This window comes from Panthera tigris, chromosome B4, assembly GCF_018350195.1.
Source record: "Panthera tigris isolate Pti1 chromosome B4, P.tigris_Pti1_mat1.1, whole genome shotgun sequence".
Classification (NCBI taxonomy): domain Eukaryota; kingdom Metazoa; phylum Chordata; class Mammalia; order Carnivora; family Felidae; genus Panthera; species Panthera tigris.
In genome coordinates, this window is record NC_056666.1 from 83,107,219 (window position 1) to 83,131,905 (window position 24,687).

The following is a 24,687-nucleotide window of genomic DNA, read 5'->3' on the forward strand; positions in this document are numbered from 1 at the left end:
CCCTGCTGCGCGCCTGCGGGGCAGCCTCCGGTCACGTGACGGCGGCCCAGGTGAGCACCGCTTCCGGGGTCGGGAGCCTGCTTCGCCGCCGGCTCGGGTTTTCCACTCAGTCGGGTGCACCCTCCGGAGAGGGAGACTATGGCGTCGTCCTCTGTCCCGCCGGCTACCGTATCGGCGGCGACAGCGGCCCCGGGCCCGGGTTTCGGCTTCGCCTCCAAAACCAAGAAGAAGCATTTCGTGCAGCAGAAGGTGAAGGTGTTCCGGGCGGCCGACCCGCTGGTGGGCGTGTTCCTGTGGGGCGTAGCCCACTCGGTGAGACCTGGCATTAGCCCCCCATGATCCCCGTCCAAACCCAGCTGCTCGTGCTCCTCCGGGCGTCCCTGTTTCCACGCTCCCGCCTGCGGAGCCCCTCGCGCTGCCACTTTTCCCCGCGGCTGTCCTGGTCCCTGCCCACCAAACCTCAGGTGTTCCCTGGCGTATCTTGTTTTAGACGTTGTTGCTTGGTTGGTTGGTTTTTGAAATGTAGGCTTTTGGTTCCCCTCCGCCCTACATTCCACCACCCTAGTTCCGCCTTCTCCACCTGAAATCCAACTTTCTCCCTTCTTCCTGCCGGGTCCAGCCTCAGCCCCAGGCCACAGAGACTGGCCCGGACCCGGACCCGGCATCAGCTGGAAGGACATTAGGGGGAGTGGCTTTTCAGGGTTGGTGGTAGGGAGGTCTCCGGTGAGAGTGTGCGTGTGGAAGGGGAGCAGGGAAGGTAGCTGGATGAGGGGGATCGTTCGCTTTCCTTTCCAGCTGCTGTCCTTGATTTTGGAACCTTGGCTTTGAGGGAAGTTCCAGGCTTTCCTGGACTTTCTGATCCTACTTGTCCTTTCCTTTCCCTTCCAGAGGTACAACATTTCAGAGAAGCTACCCACCCTCAGCCTCATTAGGACTTATGTATGGTATATTTCTTTGGTCTTAATTTCATCCCCGTTGCTGGCTGGAGTGATGGCGTTTGGTGTAATTGGGGGACATCTCTGACCAAACAGATGGCTGAGGAGCTCTGGTCCTGGGGACACTATGATGGTGAACTTTAGAAACAGGTAGAGGCTATGACCTGGGAATGAGGAGGAGGCCAAAGAGGCCAGTGAATCTCTTTTTCTTTACTCAGGTGCAGGATGCACAACTGTTGCCCCTTTTCCCTCAGATCTGGAGTGGGAGGGATGCCGTGACTTTGAATGTAACAGGCAATATTTTATGAATGCATTTCCTTGAATTGTTACAGTCATGGCAGGAGGTGAAGAGAATACAGTTTTTGTCCCCTCCTTAATTTGGGGTTTAAAATGTCGTTGGGGGTCTGCCAGCTCCCTTTTGCATTTGTGGTTCTGTGGACTGCTCCCAACTCCTGGGTGGTAATATCTTTAATTAGAGAGTATCCAGGCTAAGGCACTTGGGATGGGCAAAGCAGATGGAGGTAGGGCTGCCTCTCATACGTACCTTCCGGGTGACCCATCCATCCCTTTGGGAAACTTAACGAGGAGGATTTTCCTTTGCTAAGGACAGAGGGTGTTACATGAGACCTGCCTCAGCTTCCCCAGGTATATATACTTTAGCTCCAACACCCCACCCTCCAGCCAACACACATTTACTTCAAGTGTCTAGAATGGAGAATTCCTTGAACATATGTCTTAGTGATGATTCAGCCTGCTTAACAGCAGGTGGCGAGGAGGGGCATGAAGAACTGTAGCTGAATTTTAGGCTGGGAATCTCAAGTGGCTTTTTTTTCCCCACCCTGGAGGAATATGTTCTGCCCTCCTTTTCTACTGAGAACGAGAGGAGCACAGTTTCACTGAAATCTGTGGGATTTAGGTTAGACTGCACTTCATAACCTGTGTTGAATGATCAAGTAAAGTTAGGCAAGGCATTCATTTATTCACTTAATAAACACTTCAGGACCCCTTGTGCCAAACATTATGCTAGCAAGGCACCCGAGAGATGCAGACAATTACAGCTGGTCCTTGCCCTTGAAAAGCTCATGATTTAGGTGGGGAATTTACATAAACTAGCCATTAGAGTCATATGATAAGTGCACTATTAAAGGTGGGTGAGCAGTACCATGGCAACGCTGGGGGGAAAACACATCTCCTTGGGATTTCTTAGTACAGGAACTCCCTTTCCACCCAAAATTAGCAGATGGTTGGCTCTGGGGGCCAGGGAGGGCATGTGTTGCTCGCCTCCTTTGGGCCGTGGGTTGGCTTGACTTTAGGAACAGATACCTTAATGAACTCTTATCTTCCGCCCACCTGCATTCCCTCTAGAATCAGCTGCTCTTCTTTACCTTACACCCAGGCAGGTGGGGACCTACTAGAGAGACCTGGGTCAGGGTGGTCTGGAAGGACTGGTCCTGTTTGTAAGGAGATGCCTCCTGCAGGATGTGGACATCTCATTCTTGTTGCTGTTGACTCCCCGGAGTCCCATTAACACTCTTGTGTACTTTAAGGAATGCCTTTTGTTTTGTTTTTAATGGAGCATGGAACTGTTTGTCTTGAGTCTGCTGAGGGTATTTTTTTTTTCTTTAGAACTTCTCACAGCTTTAAAAATAGTCCTGAGCTGCTTACAGGGTTTGCCTAATATAAAATGACTGCTGTGAGCATGAAGTTCCACGGGGGTGGAGTGTGAGGGGCTGTGTGTGGGGGTTGCTCACTGCAGTCCTTGCTGGGCAGCAGAAGAGGTCAACGCATTCTCTCACCTCTGACAAGTAGTTGCATAACCAGTGTTTTTAAAGGAATGAGGTTTGAGTTGCCCATTTGTGACTCTTGCCCAGACACAGTGTAGAAGTAGCTCTCTGTACCCCTACTCACTGGATCCCTATTCTTGTTTTGGCTTATCAGATCAATGAGCTCAGCCAGGTGCCTCCCCCAGTGATGCTGCTGCCAGATGACTTTAAGGCTAGCTCCAAGATCAAGGTCAACAATCACCTTTTCCACAGGTATGTGGAGATCCTTGGTCTTCTCACGTCAGCCTTCCCAGAAGAGAGTATTATGTAAGTTTAAGAGTTAAGATGCCATGAGTTGAAGGTTTTAGATGTGGAAGGCAACTTACAAATTCTATGTTCTAACCTCCTTCGCAGTGCAGAAATTCAGTATCGTGCAAAGAAACCATTGTAATGACTACCAGTGTAGAGAACGCTGGAATATTTATACTAGTTTGTTTTTCATCTGACCTGGTGATACCATAGAGTAAATATATTTGGATGCCCTTACCATTAGCCTTCTGATAGAGACTGCTTGAAAGAAATATCTGAGTCTCCTAAGTGCTCCCGGTATCAAAAGATGCCATTCAAAACTGTGGCACCTATTGCCAATTTTAGGATGTCTCAAACTTGCATGAGATTTGGGAAACACTACTGTTTGGCTGGGCATTAGATCCTGGTTTGTTTAAGCTGCTTACCAGCCATGTGTTTGAAGCAGGCCCCTCAACCACCCTGTGCTACAGACTCTCCTTCTATAAAATACCCCTTTAAATATAGGGAATAAAATAAAGGAAAAAATATACCCCTTTAAAGGACTTCACAAGAGTTTTATGAGACTCAAATAAGGTAATGTGTATGAAGGTGCTCTGTAAACTGTCAAGCCCTGTATAAATGTAACATTGTTAACTTTGTTTTCTTGCCTTGAAAACCCTTATTTCAGGGAAAATCTGCCTAGTCATTTCAAGTTCAAGGAGTATTGCCCCCAGGTCTTCAGGAACCTCCGTGATCGATTTGGCATTGATGACCAAGATTACTTGGTGAGATTACTCGGGTTTTCGGGTGAGGGGAGTCATTTCTCCCTAACAAATGGGGAACTCCTTGGGCCGGTCATGTTTGGAGATATGAGAGCCTTGACAAGTCTGATTCTTTACCTATTTGTGGTCACAGGCATCTCAAAAATCTGATGAAAGCCACTTACCCTTTCCTTGGGGGAAAATGTGGCCACATTAAAAATTTTGCTTTCACTATCATTCACTCCATAGTAGGGTCATCAGATTAAGATCCCCAGCTCAACCTTTTATGCAAGGGTTTTATCCACTTTCAGGCACATTCACTTGACCATTATCCTATGACTTGCATCTCCATGCAAAGAGGAAAAGAGCCTCTGGCCTGTTTGTGTCCCCAGGTATCCCTTACCCGAAGTCCCCCAAGTGAAAGTGAAGGCAGTGATGGTCGCTTCCTTATCTCCTATGATCGAACTCTGGTCATCAAAGAAGTATCCAGTGAGGACATTGCTGACATGCATAGCAACCTCTCCAACTACCACCAGGTCAGGCCTCTTTCCAGCTTCATCCTTTCCCCTTCCTCTCTATTCATAGTTCGGCTGCTCGAGCACATTGGGAGACTTCCTATCCCTTCTCCTCCCTGCAACGTATTTTGCTTCCCAAGAAGCACTTGACATCATGTATTTGAAAAGGAGGAATTTCATAAAAAGCCTCTGAATACCTCGTTGTGTTCTTTTCTAAATAGGAGAAGTTAGACGTGTTCCTTCTCCTTTGGCATTTATAATCGAAAAGCACTGTGGATTGATATGTAAAGGGCACACATACAGCAAAGTATAAACTGTAGACTAAGCCAGAATTAGGTGAAGTGTTAATGCCAAATATACTGTCAGGAATAAATGCGGTTTTGAAGAGAAAATCAGGATAAGCACACAATTGGGGATAAACTGGAGGAGAGAAGCCATGATCACATCCAGTCCTAAGTGGGATTAGGGAGGCTATTCTGTCTGATTAGATTAACTTGGAATGTGGAGTTTCTGGAATATTTTGGTGATAAAAACACTGAATATCTTCCTACCGAAGAAATATATCCCCAAAGTCAACGAGCAAGGAATAAATGAAAGACTCGAAAAATGTTTGGTTTATTCAACAAACACTGGATGTCTATTCTTACTAGGCCCTACATTAGGCAGTAGAGAAAGAAGTGAATGAGGAAGAGACCCTGGAGTCTCTCTTGGTCTAACGGCAGAGAGTAGGAAATGAGCATTAGCACACAGCAAGATGTGTGCAGGAGTAGAGGTACGTAGAGAATGCTGTGGGAGTGCAGAGGAAGAGCATCCCAACTTACCTGGGGAAAGAGCTGCACTGGGAGGTTCAGGGAGAGATTTTTAGAGGGAATAGCATAGAAGTTGAGTCTTGGAAGACTAGAATGGACTCACGGGAAAGGTGGAAGAAAGCATTCGAGGCAGAGGAAAACACGTAAAGGCACAGAGCTCTGAGACAGGTATGTTGTTTAGAAATAGCCCTGTGAGTGCATTTTCAAGAATGGGTTAGAGAAAAGAATACCTTGAGTGAAGATGCCAAGTAGGAGGTAACGATAACAGTCTAGGTGAGGAATGACAAAGGCTGGAGGAGGGATGGCAGTGGACACACAGAGGAAGACCTGTGAGAAACTCATGGGAATTCAGGCAGAGGTGCCTCCAGATTCCTGGTTAGGGATGACTGGGTGTCCACTCATTAACAGTTGGGAAGCAGAAAAAGAAACCGGTTTTGGGGAGAAGACAGCTTTGATTTAGATGTGTCGAATGCAGGGTTTCTACAGTTCTTCCAGATATAGATGTCCCGTAAGTGGTTGGGGAGTGGAGTTCGGGAAAGTAGAAGTGTAGATTTGAGAGTTACAGGTGAGTAGATGGTAATGAAAGCCGTAAATATGGATGAGGTTATTGATGGGGAAATGTGTGGAGAAGACCTGAAAAGAAGGCTGAGGATAGAACCTTGAGGAGCAAGTAGAGAGAGGAGCCCATGAAGGAGACTCTGAATCTCCGGATGCCCTGCTTTGTTCTGTGTGGGATTCGAGGAGAGACAGGAGGAGAATTGGAAGAGTGGCAGAGTGGGGCTCAGGGTGAAGAGAGTTCTGGCGAGAGACTGGTCAGTGGGATCCGGTGCCACCTACTTGAAATACAATGACTAGAATCCCTGTTGGATTTGGCAACTGAGGGATCTGAAGAAGGGAGGAGTAGAGAGATTTCAGAGGAAAACCGAGGGTATGATCTGATTTTACTGGTTTGAGGTGTAAACGAGAGGAAGTAGGTTGATTGCGGACTACTTTTCCGAGAAGGCTGGCTCTGAAGAGAAGTAGGCAGCAATACTGAGAGATGGCTAGCCCTGAAAGAGGCCACCATGCAAACATTTTTACTACAGGAATCTAGCCCACCAGGAAATGTTAATCTAGGTAAAATCACTTCATTGGTAAGCAGATGTCATTTCTAATCCTGGTTCTGTGACCCCTTGTACTTAAAGAGGGTCTAAAATAAGGATCATTCTTACCTTCCTCATCTCAAAGAGTGATGAAGAGGAAATGAGAGAAGGCACTGTCAGATTAAGAGACATTCTACAGATGGACTACATCAGAGGAGACGAGGAGCCCCGAGCAGCGTGGATAACCGCAGGCCTCTGTAACAGTCCCCACCACTTTTGGCCTCGTAATCTTGCTACTTGAAGTTGTCTGCCCTACCCTGGAACGGTGGTATTTGAACTCCCGTCCCTGGGCTGTTTATGCATTTACTGCTCAGCTTCTCCCCATTCCTTCCTCCCTTCTACCCCAGTACATCGTGAAGTGCCATGGCAACACACTGCTGCCCCAGTTCCTGGGGATGTACCGAGTCAGCGTGGACAGCGAAGACAGCTACATGCTTGTGATGCGCAACATGTTTAGCCACCGTCTTCCTGTGCACAGGAAGTATGACCTCAAGGTAAGAAGAGTATAGCTAGGGCTGAGGGAGAGGCTCCTGATAGCCTGAGAATGGGGAAGGGCCTGGGAGGGCACTTCGATGGTTCGTTTCAAAGGAAAGAAGACTGTGGGTTTGAGTACTTGTCTTAGGAGCTGGATCCTGACTATTCTTTTAGCCACTTCTGCTGACTTGATCTTTGGGTCTCTCCACAGGGCTCCCTAGTGTCCCGAGAAGCCAGCGATAAGGAAAAGGTGATACTAATATTAGATGATAGGGTGAGGGATGAGGGAGGGCAGATAAAGGGATCTCTTTAGGATAGAGGTAGGGATCGTCAGCTACTTATTCTTATCTTAAACCGCCAAAAAGAAGAGAGATGTAAACCTGTGCTGATCCAGGGATTAAATGTTTGGAATGCGCAGTGGAAAAAGGTGCTTTCTCACTGGCATAGGTTATTTCCTGTGGAAGGTTTGGGGATGGATGAAGATGACAGACTTTAAGAGTAAAATGCTTACCCTCTACCCCCCACTCCGGGTTCTTTGTATCAAGCAGCTATTTTTGCTTAAGAAGAAAAAAGAAAAGTCAGCATGAGGGGTCTTGACTGAAAGCCATAAGCAAAAGGTAATGGGATGTGATTTGGGGTACCGCTGCAGTGACTGAGTCTGGAGAAGCCACTAGAGCTGAGAACAGCCTCTGGGGCAGCATTGCAGTGTGGAGTCAGAGAGGGGCTGTAAGATCTCTCTCCCCTCAAAGCCACTGAGTTAGATGTAGAGCCCCAGGTAGAGCATGGTTCTCTGAGACCTTGGGGAGAGGGATATATTCCCAAGGTGTCCCTTTACTTATTTTCAGGTTAAAGAATTGCCCACCCTTAAGGATATGGATTTTCTCAACAAGAACCAGAAAGTTTATATTGGTGAAGAGGAGAAGAAAGTATTTCTAGAGAAGCTAAAGAGAGACGTGGAGGTGATGATTGGGGTGCTTTGGGAAGTAGCTGCTTCCTTTAGCTCCCCACAGGGCGGTTGTTTCTCCCATTCACAATCTGAGGGAACTGCTCCCCTTCCTTTTATTCTTTGGGTTCTCTGCATGTAGGGGAGTTGGGTTTGAGACATGAAAAACTCCTGGAGGTGACCCGTGGATGGGGTGGCTGGAATCAGTTAAAAGGATGACCTCAGATACCAGGACATTTATGTACTAAAGGGCAATGATATACTCCCTCAATCTGCATCCTTCCTTCCACCAAGAGGGCCTCAGAAGCTCAGGAGTGGAGGTATAAGGGTGGTATGTGGGAGTGGGGAAGGAGATCTGAGGTATCTGACTTTTCAGTGGGGTCTCAGTTCCTAGTGCAGCTGAAGATCATGGACTACAGCCTTCTGCTGGGCATCCATGACATCATTCGGGGCTCGGACCCAGAGGAGGAGGGACCTGTGCGGGAGGAGGAGTCAGAGGGGGATGGGGACTGTGGCCTGATGGGACCACCTGCGCTCGTGGGCTCCTATGGCACCTCCCCTGAGGGTATTGGCGGCTACATCCATTCTCATCGGCCCCTGGGCCCTGGAGAGTTTGAGTCCTTCATTGATGTCTACGCCATCCGGAGTGCTGAGGGTGAGAAAGGTTCTGGGAATATTAAGGGTGGGGGGCGGGGGGGGGGGGGGGGGGGGGGGGAGTGGGGTGGGGGGGTGGAGGGCTTGGCCTTGTAGAACAGAGACCAGGGTGGTGGGTGGAAAGGCTGCTTAGCTTTTCAAAACAGATCTGATTGCTTCTTTGGGAGAGAGAATTGGGACAACACATGCTCTTCATTGCTGGTTTCTTTCCCCAGGGGCCCCCCAGAAGGAGGTGTATTTTATGGGCCTCATTGACATCCTGACACAATATGATGCCAAGAAGAAAGCAGCTCATGCGGCCAAAACCGTCAAACATGGGGTGAGGGTTCCCCAAAGCCTTCCTGTCTTGACTGTTTGGGAACAGGGAGCCTTTTGTGCTGGAGCAGTGGGGTGGCAAAAGGACAAAGGGTTGGGGATGGAAGTGGTGTGGAGTGGAACGGAGGGTAGGCAGTGGGGAGAGGTGTCAGGGTGGCCTGACACCGTGTTCCCTATCTCCTGTCACAGGCTGGGGCAGAGATCTCCACTGTGCATCCTGAGCAGTATGCTAAGAGATTCCTGGATTTTATTACCAACATCTTTGCCTAAGAGACTGCCTGACTCCATGCTGACTGCTGCTTTATGTTCAAGGTGGCAGGGTTGTGAGAGGCTTAGGGGAATTGTGGAATGTTGACCACTGTTTCTTCTCTTCCTCCTTTGTTAAATACTAGCTACAGGCTTCTTCCATTCAGATAACTCCATCTTGTTGAGTAGGCTCTTCCTGGCCCTCAGAAATACATTGTCCTATCTCCCCGTCTAGTTTTCTTCCTTCTCTCTCTCCCCCCCAACAAGTCTGCTTGCTTCATGAGAGTGTTAATGTTGACTCACTCCCAAGTGCCTTGATCTTTGTACATGTCCTGTTGTTTCTATAACATAGGAGGTGATGGGGGAAGGGGGTTCTCTGCCATCTTCAGGACCTGACTGGACAGATGGACCTGGCTCAAGAAGCTACTCCGGATGCACTTTGCTGCATGGGATACACTAAGAGTGTCTGAGTTTTGCTGATAACTTTATAGAACTCACTGTGGCATGCCTCCTTCCCAGGAGGCCCTGGGAAGGAGGACTTTCAAGATACTACAGTTGTGGGTGCTGGCATGCACATATGTGATGGGATGTGGCCCATCTTACACACACATGGGGTGGAGAGTGGCGAGCCGGCTGGCACCTCACAGAGGTGGGATCCAGGAGGAGTCGCGATTATGTGGGGAACTGGAGGTCTTTGTCAAGAATTGACTGCTCTCCAACCTCTTCCTTCACCCCACTTCTGCCCCCCACCCCAGTACTTTGGGCACAAGAGCCCAGAGATGACCAAAGTGTTCAAGTCTGGGTGAAGATGTTTGTTGCTGCTCTTCACCAGGACCTCCCATGCCTCCTGGGGCTGGAACCCTTCAGTGGGGGTGTGGGCAGTTCTGGAGGCTGGGGTGATGGGCCAGGGTATAAGGTTCATTCCCAGTGCTAGATTTCCTTTCTTCATGTCTAGCCATCCCTGAGGTTTTATTCCCAGCAGGGGGGAATATCTGTACCCGGGTCAACCCTGGTCATTTCAAGAGGATGAAGGTCTCCAGTGTGGGGGGCCTCCATTCTCATCGGCCCCTGGGCCCTGGAGAGTTTGAGTCCTTGGAGGTGTGCGCCTAACATTTCCTTCCCAGCCCCTTCTCAAACCCTTTTTCCAGTTGGATTTGTCACTCTGTTCCTTTCTTTCTCATCCCATACCGCTACTGTGTCTCCCAGGGGACAGATGGCCTTCTTTGTCATCTTCACTCTCCACCCCCAGAGAGGAGTCAGAGCCATAACTCAATCACCCGGCCTCCTCCAAAGAGTCGAAATGACATGTGATAGTCTCAGAATGTAGAGGACCCTGATGAACCAGATAGTGGCCTCCCCTCCCCCTAATGCCTCTGGGGCTAAGGCAGCCATTCTTGCTACCCTCCATCCCCCTTACAGCTTCTACCCTTTTTTTTTTTTTTTTAACATAAAGATGGGCACCAGCGACTGGCCTGTGGGGATGCAAAGATTCTTTGCTCTGTATCTAGCTGGACTGATCTCACAAGAAGTCATGCAGTCATTAAAGACACTTCCTTTCTCTCCTCCATCTTCTCCAGAGGAAGTAACAAGAGGAGTCCACGGCTAAAGATTAGAGCCCCTATAATATCTCCCGTCAGGGGCCTGATGATCTCTCTCATTCCAACCGTCTACCTTTCCCCTGTTGAATGCAATAAAACTCCGTGACACCAGCAGCTGTTGCTCTTTAGAAATTGGTTTTCTGACCATGTGGCTGATGTATCATGAGCAGTATGGTCTTCATTTGTTGCTTCTGTTTTTCATCTTTTTTGTTTTATTAATTAATAAAAAAGATCTTGTGTATTTACTCCCATTGCTGTCATTGTATAGGAAGTAACTTATTGAAGCCATATTCCTTCACAGGCATGCCTCCCCTCCCCCACTTTCCTGAGGAACACTGTGCTTAGGGGTGTGGAGACCAGATGAAGAATTGATCTTTAAGGTGTTAGGCTCCTAACTAAGAATGTGGCTTTCTAGATAGCTAGCTGTGAACTTAAAAGGTTGTGAGGGGTGTGCATGGGAATGAAAAACTTACTCTCCAGCTTTGTGGGAGTTCAGCTATGGGTTGGGGCAGGGAGAACAGATGATGTGACTGCCCCTCTTCCCCCAGGGTTCTGGGCTTGATCACACACCCATTCCTGTAAAGGTGAGTGAACCTCTCAAAGCACGCATGAAGGAGCTAAAAGAAGGCACTGGGTGTCCCCCAGGCTTCCTGGGAAAGATATCCTCTCTGCAGAGCAGGAAGAGGACAGCAGGGTCCTGGGAAAGAAAAAAGTGACCAACCCTCCAGCCCAGAGGGGGAGTGAAGAAAGGGGTGGATAAACAGAGGTTGTTGCCAGTCTGGGAGATCGAGCACTGTTTGGCTGATGAGGTCTTTTGGCTGGTGGAAAAACCTGGCTTGATGTGGCCCCAGGGAAGTGAGTTGGACTGGGGGCGGAGATTGCTCTGATGTGGGAAGCAGAACAGAACAGAGCTGTTTTTTTCTTTGAGAGTTTTTAACTCTATTTAAACCATAGACTTGACATCCCCCCCCCCCACCCGCAAGGCATTAAAAAAAAAAATGTATTCACCTCCCATTCGGCACTGGCCTCAGTATCCCTGTTTGTGGAAACAAAAATCAGAGGCACTTACCAACACCCATCTGGGAGCAGGTTGTGGGGGTCACAGAAGGTAACAACCTAGGAAAAGGCAAGCGATGAGGGAAGGAATTGAAATAGTTTAGTCCTGGGGTTTGTTTATTTTTCAGAACCAGTGCTTTTCTTTTTACTATGACTCTTCTTCCCATCCCGAATTAGTCCTCAAAGGCCCTTCTAGCATAAGGATCACAGAAAAATTGCCCCCTTGCCCACCTACCTAACCGACACTCCTCGCCCACCCATCCACCACCAGCTTGCTGAAGCCGCCACGCAGCTGGCTGGAATAGCAAAGGCAGAGGGCCCCTCCCGGGAGGGGGAAGCGAGAAGGGTGGCGTCTCCAAGAGATTTAACCTCCTACCCTCGGTTCCACACGCCACCCCCTCCCTCCAAAGACTGGGACAGCGCCTCCATTTTTGTTTTGGGGCGGAAGGGCAGGGGCTCTTGCATGGAAGGGGGTCAGAGGAAACGGTGATTATCACCTGTACGGGAGAAGCGGGTGCTGTCCTCCCTCCTACCCTTTCTCTCGGTCTGCACCCCCTCTGCAAACTCCCCCCCCCCACCTTCTCGGGGTCTCCCCCCCCCTTGTTGCTAGGGCCCAGACCGTCATCCCAGCAACAGCCTCAGTCATGTGACCGGCAATGGCGGCGCTGACGAGAGGTAGGTGAGCCCGGCGCCCCCCACACCCACCGCGCGCCCCCCGGACCCCGCTCGCACCCCCCGCGCGCCTTCCCTGCCCCCCCTGAGCCCCCTCCTCTGCCTCCTCACCCGCGCGCGGCGCCAGGGGCCCCCTCCACGCCTGGCGGATCCTCTTCCTATCACCCTCCAGCCTTGGCCTCCATTTGGGGGTTCTGGGGACTGCGATCGGGCCGACATGCACCCCCACCCAGTGCTGGGGCTCTGGGGGCTCCGGCGAGAGGGGGACGTGGGGGTTGGTTCTGGGTCTTGCAGGAGGTCATGGGGGGAGGGGTGGGGCTGCCTCAGTTGATGCCCCCAGGGACCCTCGCCCCTCCCGGCTGCCCCTGTCTGGCCTCTGTCTGGAGGGAGGGACTGGCCCTGTGTCCGGCCTGGGTTGCCCCAGAGGAATCGGAGACCCAGCATAAGCTGTGGCCCCGCCTCCCTTTTCTGTGCCAGCAGGACTTGGAGCTAAGGACATCTAGGTCCTGGGTTCCCTCTGATGGCGAGGGGGGTGTTCCACCTTGGACAGACTGAAGGAGCTGAGGTTCTAGGATTTCAATTTCACTTTCTGAACCTGGAGGTGCAAATGGCTTTGAGGGGACTATGATGGAGGCACAAACAGAGCCGCTCCCCTTTGGATCAGTCTAGGAATTGAGGTCACACTAATGGCCCCTCTTTCTATTTGAGCTACATGTGGAGGTGTTGTAGGTACACCTCTGTAGCTGAACATGGTTAAGACTCAGGGGAAACAGCAGGCTCCTCCAGCTGAGCCCCTGCTATTCCCCACCCCTCCCTAAATGCAGACTGGGTTGCTGACAGGCTTATGCTCTAGTGCTGGGTTTAAAAGGTGACAGTAAGAACTTTGTTATTGCAGGGGTTCTTGCCACTTTGTTTGCATTCCAAACGGACTTCTCCTCAAAGAAGTCTCCCTAGCGATAGGGGCTGAATTACTTGGGAATATGGGGCACGGTAAGGAGTTGGGAGCCTAGGAAATCTTCTTATCCATGTGATCTGAGGGAGGTGGCAGGAAAGTCCTCCATCTGTGTGGGCTTTCACCCTTCCTGACTTCTCTTATCTGTGCCCTAGGCTTTCTCCATAGCCTCAGAGCTGGAGGAGAAAAGAGGAAAGTTAGCATTGTTGAAGTTCCATCTTTAGCAACCTGGGGAGAGGCTGGGGAATGGATTCTGCAGGAAAGAAGGAGAAGAAATGGAAGAGGAGTTTCTGATTTGTTTCTGGGCTGCCGGTGGAGTGACATTGGTCATCATAACCCTTTACTGTCCCCCTTCCCCCTAGACCTGGTCAGCTGAGTGTGGAAAAAGAGGAATTTCTGCTGCTTTCATCGTCCATGGGCTTTCCAGGTCTGTGCCTCCCTTGGGAACTTCAGCTTTCACCTGTAAATTGGTTTCCTCCATTCCGTGTGCCAAGTAATCCCATTCCCAGTAACTTATACCCAGGTTCCCAGTCTTCTGTTACATGGGCTGCTGGGTTGGGGCACGTGGGAAGGGGGTAGGGGGCTTCTCACTTTCCCTCCTTTTCCTTTCCACCTACCAGGTCACACAACCTACAAGTAGGGAGCAGGGACAGAGAGAGAGAGCCTGCATGCCAATTCTAAGCTCTTCAGGATCAAAGTGAGCAAAAAGGAGGGTCAAAAAGTCTCCCTCCCCTTTAAAGAACCCAGTTTTCACCCAGAGGGAGGAGGGCTAGATGATTTCTGTGATCTTGGGAGGAGTGTAAAGAGAACCAAGACTGATGCTTGGCTCAGATGATGATAATAATAAAGTTATTAAAACTTGTTTTGCTCTTCAGTGGGTGCTGGGGGTTTGAAAGATAGGAGGAGACAGAAAATGAACTTGGGGGAGGAGTTGGGGTTGGCCTTTGAGACAGTAGAGGTAATATAGGGTTGGAAAGGAACCTGAAGTAGGAGGCACTGACTTTGTCAAATAGGGACCCCCCACCCTGAGTCCCTTTCACCCTGGGGGCAGTGTCGTTCGTCCTGTCCAGAATGGCAGCCTGTGGAGGCACCTGCAAGAACAAGGTGACTGTCTCTAAGCCTGTGTGGGACTTCCTGAGCAAGGAGACCCCAGCCCGGCTGGCCCGGCTTCGGGAGGAGCACCGTGTGTCCATCCTCATAGACGGCGAGACTTCTGACATCTATGTCCTCCAGCTTTCCCCGCAGGGCCCTCCCCCTGCTCCTCCTAATGGGCTCTACCTGGCCCGGAAGGCTCTCAAGGGGCTGCTGAAAGAGGCCGAGAAAGAGCTGAAGAAAGCTCAGAGGCAGGGAGAGCTTATGGGCTGCCTAGCTTTGGGGGGTGGTGGGGAACACCCTGAGCTGCACCGCCCAGGGCCTCCCCCTCCCCCTCTGCGAGCAGCCCCACTCCTGCCCCCAGGGGCTCGGGGGCTTCCCCCGCCTCCTCCTCCCCTACCCCCTCCTCTTCCTCCCCGCCTTCGGGAGGAGACAGAAGAGCAGGAGAGCACCTGCCCCATCTGTCTGGGGGAGATTCAGAATGCCAAGACATTGGAGAAGTGCCGGCACTCATTCTGTGAGGGCTGCATCACCCGAGCCCTGCAGGTGAAAAAGGCCTGTCCCATGTGTGGCCGCTTCTATGGGCAGCTGGTGGGCAACCAGCCCCAGAATGGGCGGATGCTGGTCTCTAAGGACGCCACACTCCTGCTGCCAAGCTATGAGAAGTACGGCACCATCGTCATCCAGTACGTCTTCCCGCCCGGTGTCCAGGGGGTAAGAAGACCTATGGCCTGCCTTTGCCCTTTGGTTTAGCCCAAGCTCCTTTGGTGTGCCCCAAGCATGTTCTCTGGCCTAGGAAAACTGGGTGAGGGGGAGTGTGTTCGTTAGATGTGATGTAGTCTTGCTGTCTCCCAGCATGCCTTCCCACTCAGTGCCCTGGAGCTGGGAGGTCCCCCTTGAGGCCCAGCTTTTCCATTCCACGACTCCAAGGCACACATGAAAATCAGGTATGGGAGAAAGGAATTGAATACCGTTTCCTTGATGACCTTGGACGTCATCAACTATTCCTGGCAAAGGTGAATTCCGTGGAGATGGTGGCTCACGTGTAGGCAGGCACAGCCCGAAGGGATCTGACCCTCCTCACAGAGCAAGAGCGTTACTTTGTTCCAGATTGACAAGGGAGGAAAATCTTGATGACAGTGGAAGGTTAAAACAGGAGTGGTCAAGAGCCTATGGGTGTTTTCCTGCTTGACCAAGAGTGATTGCCGGTCCTGGTTGGCAGAGGGATGAGGAAGCTCTGAAGAGGAGTAATGGGAAAATGGAACAGGTTAGGCAGGCAAAGAAGCACTGGGAGTGTTTTCAGGTGGGAGAAGGGAAGGCTGCAAGATAGATTATTGTCAGTCTTCACGTTTCTGCTGAGCTGTCTGGTGAGTAAGGACCAGCTACTTTCCGTCACTTTTGGGAATCCGTTCATTGCCGAATTGAGACTTGAGGGATTGAGGCCGCAGAAAGAACCTCTTTAACAGTAAGGGTTTTGTCCAAAGACAGGCTTCTGCTGCCCAAACCTGTCAAGGAAGTCTCTCCTTCCTTGAAAAGCTGTCAGCCTGTTGCTGCCCTGCCAGCATTAGCTGGGGGTGGCCCCAGACAGACAGCTGGCCAGGATGACCCTCTGTTGGCATCATGGGCCTTCAGATGCCCAGCTGCTCATTGTCCACTTTGCTTCCCCTTCCTCCCAGGCTGAACACCCGAACCCAGGAGTTCGGTATCCTGGCACCACACGGGTGGCCTACCTCCCGGACTGCCCTGAGGGCAACAAGGTGCTGACCCTGTTCCGCAAGGCATTTGACCAGCGTCTCACCTTCACTATTGGCACGTCCATGACCACAGGGAGACCGAATGTCATCACCTGGAACGACATCCACCACAAGACCAGCTGCACAGGGGGACCCCAGCTGTGCGACCCTCCTTCGTTTTCTTTTCCTTGGCTCCTCCCCTTCTCTCCATTTCCAGTGAGGGAACCACATCGGGCCCCTTCTCTCTGGGAACCTCCCAACTGGAGAGGACCACCCCCAAACTATTCAACCATCTTTTCCGTCCCGGTTTCTCTACATTAAACCTGGTCCAATATGCCCAGCTTCACCTATGAAAATAAGCAGAAGTGGGCTAAGTTATCTCAGATTTGGATATCCTTAGGGGAGACGGGAAGGGGCTGGAATGGGGCACCCAGAATGAAGGTGAGCATGAGGCTAATACAAGGAAGCTAAAACAGCTAATCCTGACCTTCATTTCTCTTTGCTCCCAGGTTTGGGTACCCGGACCCCACGTACCTGACCCGGGTGCAAGAAGAGCTGAGAGCCAAGGGTATCACAGATGACTGAAGGACGTCCCCTTTGCCAGGCCCTTGCCTTTCTCCATAGGACCCAGCGGAAGCCTCTGTTCTCCTCTCTCCCTCTGCCCCCCACACCACACAAATAGGGGACCAGTCTGACTGGGGAAGGAGTTCAGAGAGGGAGGGGGCAATCCCTTCCCCTGTCCCCCACAGGCCAAGTGCTTCAGTGCAGTGCGAGAGCCACTCCCTTCTGGCAAAAGGCTCTGCTCCCCTCCTCCCTGTGTACATACTCCCCATCTCCCTACCCCCTCCATTGCCCTTGGCTTTTTCTGGTATGTGCTGTGCTCCAGTGACTAAGCTGAGAAAGGACCTGGGTGGGGAGGGAGGGTCTCTTGAGCCCCCTGCCCCCACAAACTTCTCCACTGCTGAACTTAGGTGTGGGGGAGGGGGAATGGGGCTGGTGTGAGCCCCCAAGGAGCCGGCCTTGTGTGTTCTTCAGAAATAATCCCCCTTCTACCTTAACCTTGTCTTTTCTCTCCTGTGTCTCCGTCTCTGTCAGTCTGTCTCCCGCTCTTCTCTGCCCCCTATAAGGAGCCTCTTTACCCTGTTCTGGAATCGCCGCCAGACTGTAGCTTTTAATTTAATAAAAATAAAGTAAAATATGCAACTCTCCATGCCACACCCGTTCAGTTCTGTGGACCCGGGTGGGGGTGGGGTGGGGAGCGGAACCTGCTGAGAAGGGGAAGGGGGTGGTGGTCAGGGGGGAGATCCCTGTGTATCTCCCCAGTCTCTCTGTCTCCAGAGCGCTTGGGGAGAAGGTATTTAGTGGGCTCCTGACGCTTCCATGTCTGAATCGGGATTTAGAGGGGTTTGTTTGTTGTTGAACTTTGGTTGCAGAGAAAGGAACAACCCTACCCCTTTGAGAAGTTTGGCTGGGATGGGAGTAGGGGCGGAGCCGGGCAGGGGGCGGATTCGGCAGCAGCAACTCCCCGGACGCACGCAGGCCTTGAGCCCCCCAGCTTCCGTGCCCCCTCAGCCCTGAAACTTGGAGCAGGGTAGGGGTCCAGCATGAAGCCCCCGGACCGCCCCGCCCCTGGCCGCACTGACCGGATACTGGGGGTCATGGGGGGCATGCTGCGCGCATGCGCCCTACCCGGGCAGGCGGGGGTAAGAAAGGGGGACCACGGTGGGGTCGGGTATCTTTAGGCGGTTTCAGGAGGTCTGCACCCCACAAATGAATTTACCTGCAAACAGGAATTCTGCAGGGCAGAAATCTGCAGGAATCTAAGAGTTCCAAAAGAGGGCCATAGCCCTGGTCTGGGTGAACCGCTCCCTCCAACCCAGCCTCGGCGACCGTTTTACAACAATGTGGATTTGACAGAAGGAAGAAGGGAAAGCGGGAGGTCAAGTCTGGGCGTGGAGGGCGGTTTCCTTACTACCAATCTTACTACCTTACTACCACACAGCCCCCGAAGAGAAGCCACCTAGGGCCAGGAGGGACCGAGCCACAGTCTGACTGTACCGAGGGGCATCAGAAAGGGGAGCGCGAACGTGAGGTTCCCGCCTGGGCTCCGCTGCCCGGTAAGAAGCTGGGGGTGGGTGGGGCACAGTTTGCGGTCCTGCGCAAAGTGGCGAATTCAAATAATGCTGCGCTTATTAGCATAAAGGTTCGCATTTAATCTGCATGAGACCCATTTAATTGCCAAGACCTCCAGGCTTCTCGCCCTCTAGTCCGCTGTATGTGCCCCACATCAGCTGGTCCCGAGCCCCCGCAGGCGGAGTGTCCCCACGCCCCACCCCTGGCTCGTCGCCAGCCCAGGCTCCAGGACTTCGCCTTAATTGGTGATTAGCCTCAGCTGGAGTCCTAGGGCCTGGAGGAAAGAAGGGTCTGGCGAGAGGGCGGCACCTGGGCGGTGTTCCCCACAGAGCTCCCCATTCACTCATCCCCGAAGTTGGGGAGGGGGCTTGTCTACCCCTGCGCGGCTTGGGACAGTCCCAACACCCAGGACGTCTTCGCACAGATCCAGGCCCATCCGTCCGCTCCCTTCTCCACCGCAGAGGCTGAGGGGCGACCTGGGCAGACCCCGCCGCCCGGCTTAACCCCCACCCAGCGCACCGCAGTCGGGAGCCCGAGAGGCAGGAGGGAGGGGAACCCGAGGCGGGGGAGCCGAGGCTGGAGTGGAGAGGCGGAGGCTGTGGGGACGTGGAGTGGGAACGTGGTGGTGCCTGGGGGAGGGGGATTGGGGCTGGAGCGCGGCACAGGCTGGGGCTGGAGCGGGGAACGGGAGGGAGAGGGCGGAGCTGGGCCGCAGAGGCCCCTCCCCGCGGCGGCACCGCGGCCGGGCCTGTTATTCGGCTCGCCGTTCGGCCCGGACCCGCGCAGCGCCAGTGACTCGGGGAGTCGGCCCCCGCCTTCTCCCTGCCCGGGCCTAGAACCATCCCAAACCCGAGAGGCCGGAGACAGAGCTGCAGAGGCTGCCGCATCCCGGCCCAGCTTCCCCCACCATCCCTCCCCTCCCCGCTGGACATCTGGACCCTGGGCCACGCACCGACTGGGTTCCGGAAACACTCCCCGCCCAGCTCGGCCGCTCGGCCTCGCGCTGCCCGTTCTGCAGAGCCCCCAGCCCTCCTCCAGACCAGACTTCCGCCTACCCCTGGACTCCCCCTCCCTGTTCCCTCCCTCCCCCCCTCCCCCAGCCTGGAGCGGGGTAGGAGGGAGGGGGGGTGCGCGCCCGGCGCCGTCCCCGCCCCGCCCCCCGTGATTCCCCCTGCATGGCCGGCCCGGGTGGGGGGTGCGGGGGGGCCCGGGCGCCATGCGGGGGGGGCACAAGGGGGGTCGCTGTGCCTGTCCCCATGTGATCCGAAAAGTGCTGGCAAAATGCGGCTGCTGCTTCGCCCGGGGGGGACGTGGTGAGTTCGAGGAGGTCGCAACGGCCCAGTGTTGAGTTGGGGCGGGGGGCGGGCCGAGGATTCAGGACTTCGGATTGCGCTGACCCTAGGGATTTAGAGGCTGGAGACCTGAACCTGTGTTTTCCAGGAAAGTGACTTAATAGATCTCCAAGATCCCGTCTGCCTCCAAATTTTTATCAGTTCAAGTTAAGGAAATCGGGGAAGGGGCAGGAGACTCTGCTCTCTGTTTTGTAGTCAACTGGGTATGAGAAAAACCCATCCACAATCCCCTTGGGCCTAGAACTGCATCTTCCTTAAATCCTTTTGCTGAGAATCTACTTCAGATCTGAAAAGGGCCAGAGGAATGGAGGAATGAGGATGGGGGGTCTAGCAGGGGCTTTATGACAAAGCACAGCTCCTCTGTTCCTGAGCCCAGGGCAGATAGCCCTCACGAGCTCTCCTCACTTGCCCCCTCTATTGGGTTTGTGCATGTGTTGGGGAGATGGGCTGCAGAAGTCTTTTCTTTTTATAGTGATTACTGCAACTGGTGGAGGAGGAGTCTGGGGGTGGCTGATGGGCTTTTAGCTGCCCCCCCCCACCTTCTCAGGGAATGGTCTGTGCCCATTGGAAGGGGGCAGATTGTAGGAGAGCAGATGGCCACCCTCAGCTTCCAGTGTCTGCCCAGATGGCTGCCCCCCCATATCTATGCCATGCTCGGGATATGGCGGAATGGAGGTTTCCAGGCCTTGGGAGCTCAGGTGTTTACTGTCCTTCCTTCCAAGGGTGCCTAGGTGAAATTTTCTAGCCCTGCCAACTCAAATGAGGATGGCAAGAGACTGGGCCCTGGGGGAGAGGGGCTCAGCATCATGAAGAGGAGCCTCTGGGAGCTCCCTAGGGGCCCTGCATCTGGAGCTAGAGTAATATCTATGGCCCCTTTTCTCCCCCCACTCCCCATTAGAATCCTATTCCATTGCTGGCAGTGAGGGGAGTATCTCAGCTTCAGCTGCTTCGGGTCTGGCTGCCCTCTCTGGCCCCAGCTCTGGCCTCAGCTCTGGCCCCTGTTCCCCGGGCCCCCCAGGGCCAGTCAGTGGCCTGAGAAGATGGTTGGGTCATTCCAAACATTGTCTCAGTGTGGAAACTGAGGCAGACGGTGGCCAGGCTGGACCATATGAGGTGAGCAGGGAGCACCACAGAAGCATGTATGACATCCATGAAGGACACTGGGAGAGAGGGCAGGTTGGGGGCCACTGGTCATTGGGGAGAGGTAGCTACTGTCCATGACCTCTGACACTTGACCTCTGGCTCCCAGAACTGGATGCTGGAACCAGCTCTAGCCACTGGAGAGGAGCTGCCAGAACTGACCCTGCTGACCACATTGTTGGAGGGCCCTGGAGATAAGACACAGGTATGAAGAAATGGATCTGCACAGCTCCCCAAAAGGCATCCATTTGCTTACTCTAGGATGTTCTTTCCTTCCAGCCACCTGAGGAGGAGACCCTATCACAGGCCCCTGAGAGTGAGGAGGAACAGAAGAAGAAGGCTCTGGAAAGGAGTATGTAAGTGTCCCCACACTCTCCCTCCCCCCCCCCCAGTTGTGCAACTTCCAGAGAACTGTCCCTCACATTTTAGATTTGATACTTGGAATTTCCTCTGAGGTTGGTTGTGGTAATGAAGGAACTTCTAGTCCAGTAGGGAGGAAGTGGCTAAATCAACCATGTGCACTACTGCTCTCTTCCCAGGTATGTCTTGAGTGAACTGGTAGAGACAGAGAAAATGTATGTGGACGACTTGGGGCAGATTGTGGAGGTAGGTCCCTTTTCTCTTCTCAGCTCTAGCCCAGCCCTTTCCCTCTGCCCAAGGCTAATTTTAGGGGATGCCTTGATACTCCTCTGTCCCACCTTCCCACCACCCCCCCTACATCCCAGACTTCTGGTGGGGGAGGGGTTTTTCCTACCAGGGCTGGCCCCTGACTTTCCCGCTCTCACCCCAACCTTCCTACAGGGTTACATGGCCACCATGGCCGCTCAGGGGGTCCCAGAGAGTCTTCGAGGCCGTGACAGGATTGTGTTTGGGAACATCCAGCAAATCTATGAGTGGCATCGAGAGTGAGTGGTGGATTCCTGAGAGTGAGGGGGAAGGGCATAGATGTTTAGTAGTCTCTGTATCCCACCCATGGGCCCACTGTTGCCTGAGGAACGTTTGGAGTGGCTTAATGGCACAGCTAGGGTAGACAGCTCTAAGTTGAGTGGGGTGGGGGTATTTGACCAGCCTTTTCCCTGCCAACCCTTCCAGCTATTTCCTGCAGGAGCTGCAGCGGTGTTTGAAGGATCCTGATTGGCTGGCTCAGCTATTCATCAAACACGTGAGGCTTAAGAGGGTGGGGCCCTGGAGGGGAGGGGCTTGGGAGTGGGTCACAGCTCTCTGGAGAGGGGCTTTCTCTCCGCACCCATCCTGCTCTCCTTAAACTTTACCCCTGTTAGGAGCGCAGGCTGCATATGTACGTGGTGTACTGCCAGAATAAGCCCAAGTCCGAGCACGTGGTGTCAGAGTTTGGGGACAGCTACTTTGAGGTCAGTGGCCGAGGCACCTTGGGGAAAGGGGAACAGAATCATCAGGCTTTCCAGGCTACATAACCACCCAGTCCCTGTCCCCAGGAACTCCGGCAGCAGCTAGGGCACCGCCTGCAGCTCAATGACCTCCTCATCAAACCAGTGCAGAGGATCATGAAATACCAGCTGTTGCTCAAGGTCAGGACCACCTGTTCCCTGGGGGTACCTCTGGTTGGGACAGCCCTTTTCTCGTTCATCTCTTCAGAGTTCCTAAGGTGCCCCCCATACTTCCTGGGCATCCTCACCTGTGCTTTCAAGGGGAGGATGTGAGAGTTTCTGAGGGTGTCCTCAAGACCTCCCTGAGCATTTCTTTTCTACATCTTAGGATTTTCTCAAATATTACAGTAGAGCTGGGATGGATACTGAAGAGCTGGAGGTGAGGACTCCCAGATCTTCCTGGATACTTTTTTTTATCCTTCCAGGATCTTACTGTTTTAGTCTCCTGGGTTCTCCCAGCTCCTTGGGTGGTTTGAGCTGTCTGGCTTTTACGGGGAGGCTGGTTGAGAGGTGAAACATGGTCTGAAGAGGCCTCTTCCTTGACAATGACAATGCTTCTCTCTTCACCTGCGACCCAGCAAGCTGTGGAGGTCATGTGCTTTGTACCCAAGCGCTGCAATGACATGATGACCCTGGGGAGACTTCGGGGGTTTGAGGTATGGGGATAGAACAGGAAACTGGAGGCCCAATGCTCTTCTGCCCCAGTCTGAGTACTTGGGACGTCCTAATGGGGAATTGTCCTCCCCTGGGACTGAGCCCATGGTTGGTTGGGAGTGTCAGGGGAAGGAGGGAGGAACAGAGAGTGTCCCTTTTCTCTTCTCACTTTTTTCTCAAAGCCACCGTCCTTTGGTTCTAGGGGAAACTGACTGCTCAGGGGAAGCTCTTGGGCCAGGACACATTCTGGGTCACGGAGCCTGAGGCTGGCGGCCTGCTCTCCTCCCGGGGTCGAGAGAGACGTGTCTTCCTCTTTGAGCAAATCATCATCTTCAGCGAGGCCCTGGGAGGAGGAGTACGAGGTGGAACGCAGGCTGGATATGTGTACAAGAGCAGCATCAAGGTGGGGAGGAGGCGACAAGGGAGGGGTCTGCCTGGGATAGGGTGAAGCCTCTGAGAGAATGTCTGGTTCTTGGATTTGTTGGAAGGGGCAGGAACCGGAGAGGGCCTAAAGAATTTGGGGGCTGTCTCCTATTTGCCAATCCAGGTGAGCTGCCTGGGACTGGAGGGGAACCTCCAAGGTGACCCTTGCCGCTTTGCACTGACCTCCAGAGGGCCAGAGGGTGGGATCCAGCGCTATGTCCTACAGACTGCAGATCCTGCGGTCAGTCAGGCCTGGATCAAGCAAGTGGCTCAGATCCTGGAAAGCCAGCGGAACTTTCTCAATGGTGAAGCTCTCACCCTCCCTCCCCCACATGTTCCTTCGGCCCTTTGACCTCCTGAATCCCTCCCTCACTGCCCAGTCTCCAATCCCTGCCCTCTGACCCCAGCTTCTCTTCATCTCCCCAGCAATTTATACTGGCTGACAGTTCATGGGAGGAGGGCAAAGTGGGAGGGTGGTCTGGGCAGAGCTCTTAGGGAAAAGGCCTGTCTCTGTTGTAACTCTCCTTCTGTTCCTCTCTTTGCCCCAGCATTGCAGTCACCCATTGAGTATCAGAGAAGGGAGAGTCAGACCAACAGCCTGGGGCGGCCAGGAGGGCTTAGGGTGGGGAGTCCTGGGAGAATCCGGCCTGGAGACCGGGCCCAGGTCAGCACACAAGCACCCATCAACGGCTCTCTCCCCTCCCTGCTGCTGTTGCCCAAAGGGGAGGTGGCCAGAGCCCCCCTGCCCCTGGACACACAGGTATGAGGAATGGAGCACCCCTGTTATAGAATGGGGAGGGCTCCTCTTGTTCTGGGATCCCTAAATTCCCTTCCCCACATATTTCCTTACAACCACCACCTGCCTTTTGTCTGCCCCTTCCTACTGCCCTACTCTTACCCATCCCTCCTCCAGTTCAACCCTGGGAGAGGCTGATGGTCTCGGATCATCTAAGATGCCTGGCAAGAGGAGGTGGCTTGGCTAGGGCATGCACTGAAAAGACAGGAGTGAGGGTGGATTCCGGAACTTTTTTTATCCTCTGACTTGAGTCTTTCCTCAGGCCCTCAGTGACTTCCCCCAAGCTCCTCGTGACTCTCCTCCAGCTCCACCAATCCCAAACACCCCTCCCTGCCAAGCCAGACTTGCCAAGCTGGATGAAGATGAGCTGTAACTGGTGAAGGCCTGGGGTGGTGCTGGCCCGGCCACCCTATTTCCCGAGGAACTTCAGGGCAAACCTTCTGGCACCACCTCAGAATTCCTTCTTGATGTGTCTGGAGAGGGGGCAAGGCTGGGAGTGGTGTTGACTTGGACGAGGATACCTAGACTCAAAAGGACTTCTTTCTGTTTAAGGAATGTAGGTTCCTTCAGCTCCCACCCCTTCTGCATGCATCACAGGTGCCCCCCCAAAAGGAGGATGTGTGGGTGGGTGGGAGGGCTGGGGCAGGGGCCAGGTAAAAATGATTGGTTTTGATTTTGATTTTGTTTCTTTCGGTTTTCTGAAAATAAAGGTTTTGTGATATCACTAAGGCTGCTGTCTCGGCAGAGGGAAGGGGAGCTATGGGAGGGGTTGGTGGGGTGAAGTGAAATGGAGAAACCAGCTGGCGTGTGGACAGTCTGGTGAGAGGAGGACACA

The 24,687-nt window shown here is 53.2% G+C and overlaps 3 protein-coding genes across 11 annotated transcripts; all 3 read left to right on the forward strand.

Annotated features, from left to right (window-relative positions):
* The first annotated feature begins 3 nt into the window (after nucleotides 1–3).
* On the forward strand, nucleotides 4–10,687 carry PIP4K2C (phosphatidylinositol-5-phosphate 4-kinase type 2 gamma). Of its 3 annotated transcripts, XM_042992621.1 has the most exons (11): nucleotides 57–312; nucleotides 2,874–2,971; nucleotides 3,675–3,771; nucleotides 4,140–4,283; nucleotides 6,561–6,707; nucleotides 6,899–6,937; nucleotides 7,533–7,646; nucleotides 8,018–8,285; nucleotides 8,500–8,603; nucleotides 8,789–8,911; nucleotides 10,299–10,687. In XM_042992621.1, exons 1-10 carry the CDS (start codon nucleotides 139–141, stop codon nucleotides 8,867–8,869), a joined length of 1,266 nt encoding a protein of 421 aa, XP_042848555.1. In that variant the 5' UTR covers nucleotides 57–138; the 3' UTR covers nucleotides 8,870–8,911; nucleotides 10,299–10,687. The 3 variants fall into 3 exon arrangements, with proteins under 3 accessions (XP_042848556.1, XP_042848555.1, XP_007075077.2); XM_042992622.1 differs by lacking the exons at nucleotides 57–312; nucleotides 10,299–10,687 and adding an exon at nucleotides 4–50 and having other exon boundaries at nucleotides 8,789–10,291; XM_007075015.2 differs by lacking the exon at nucleotides 10,299–10,687 and having other exon boundaries at nucleotides 8,789–10,291.
* A 1,244-nt stretch (nucleotides 10,688–11,931) lies between these two features.
* On the forward strand, nucleotides 11,932–17,155 carry DTX3 (deltex E3 ubiquitin ligase 3). Of its 5 annotated transcripts, none has more exons than XM_042992623.1 (6): nucleotides 11,932–11,998; nucleotides 12,110–12,174; nucleotides 13,486–13,550; nucleotides 13,744–13,820; nucleotides 14,194–14,929; nucleotides 15,892–16,450. In XM_042992623.1, exons 4-6 carry the CDS (start codon nucleotides 13,792–13,794, stop codon nucleotides 16,267–16,269), a joined length of 1,143 nt encoding a protein of 380 aa, XP_042848557.1. In that variant the 5' UTR covers nucleotides 11,932–11,998; nucleotides 12,110–12,174; nucleotides 13,486–13,550; nucleotides 13,744–13,791; the 3' UTR covers nucleotides 16,270–16,450. The 5 variants fall into 5 exon arrangements, with proteins under 5 accessions (XP_042848557.1, XP_042848558.1, XP_042848559.1 ...); XM_042992624.1 differs by adding an exon at nucleotides 16,458–17,155 and having other exon boundaries at nucleotides 11,940–12,174; nucleotides 15,892–16,109; XM_042992625.1 differs by adding an exon at nucleotides 16,458–17,155 and having other exon boundaries at nucleotides 11,941–12,174; nucleotides 14,175–14,929; nucleotides 15,892–16,109.
* Nucleotides 17,156–17,468: 313 nt separating this feature from the next.
* ARHGEF25 (Rho guanine nucleotide exchange factor 25) lies at nucleotides 17,469–24,463 on the forward strand. 3 transcript variants are annotated; one of them, XM_042992626.1, is made up of 16 exons: nucleotides 17,469–17,651; nucleotides 17,951–18,065; nucleotides 20,332–20,546; nucleotides 20,683–20,778; nucleotides 20,853–20,929; nucleotides 21,113–21,179; nucleotides 21,375–21,478; nucleotides 21,666–21,735; nucleotides 21,854–21,943; nucleotides 22,028–22,120; nucleotides 22,308–22,358; nucleotides 22,558–22,635; nucleotides 22,836–23,036; nucleotides 23,181–23,361; nucleotides 23,605–23,816; nucleotides 24,115–24,463. In XM_042992626.1, exons 1-16 carry the CDS (start codon nucleotides 17,553–17,555, stop codon nucleotides 24,223–24,225), a joined length of 1,860 nt encoding a protein of 619 aa, XP_042848560.1. In that variant the 5' UTR covers nucleotides 17,469–17,552; the 3' UTR covers nucleotides 24,226–24,463. The 3 variants fall into 3 exon arrangements, with proteins under 3 accessions (XP_042848560.1, XP_007075078.2, XP_042848561.1); XM_007075016.2 differs by lacking the exons at nucleotides 17,469–17,651; nucleotides 17,951–18,065 and adding an exon at nucleotides 19,298–19,394; XM_042992627.1 differs by lacking the exons at nucleotides 17,469–17,651; nucleotides 17,951–18,065 and adding an exon at nucleotides 19,424–20,131.
* Nucleotides 24,464–24,687: the final 224 nt, after the last annotated feature.

Bases quoted from the DNA above. Each gene is read 5' to 3' on its own strand.
- DTX3 (XM_042992623.1), top strand. From the start codon at position 13,792: ATGCCAATTCTAAGCTCTTCAGGATCAAA. The intron at 13,821-14,193 runs GTGAGCAAAAAG...CGTCCTGTCCAG, and splicing joins CTAAGCTCTTCAGGATCAAA to AATGGCAGCCTGTGGAGGCA. The intron at 14,930-15,891 runs GTAAGAAGACCT...CCTTCCTCCCAG, and splicing joins TCCCGCCCGGTGTCCAGGGG to GCTGAACACCCGAACCCAGG.
- ARHGEF25 (XM_042992626.1), top strand. From the start codon at position 17,553: ATGAAGCCCCCGGACCGCCCCGCCCCTGGCCGCACTGACCGGATACTG. The intron at 20,547-20,682 runs GTGAGCAGGGAG...TCTGGCTCCCAG, and splicing joins GCCAGGCTGGACCATATGAG to AACTGGATGCTGGAACCAGC. The intron at 23,037-23,180 runs GTGGGGAGGAGG...TTGCCAATCCAG, and splicing joins TGTACAAGAGCAGCATCAAG to GTGAGCTGCCTGGGACTGGA.
- PIP4K2C (XM_042992621.1), top strand. From the start codon at position 139: ATGGCGTCGTCCTCTGTCCCGCCGGCTACCGTATCGGCGGCGACAGCG. The intron at 2,972-3,674 runs GTATGTGGAGAT...CCCTTATTTCAG, and splicing joins AACAATCACCTTTTCCACAG to GGAAAATCTGCCTAGTCATT. The intron at 6,938-7,532 runs GTGATACTAATA...ACTTATTTTCAG, and splicing joins AAGCCAGCGATAAGGAAAAG to GTTAAAGAATTGCCCACCCT.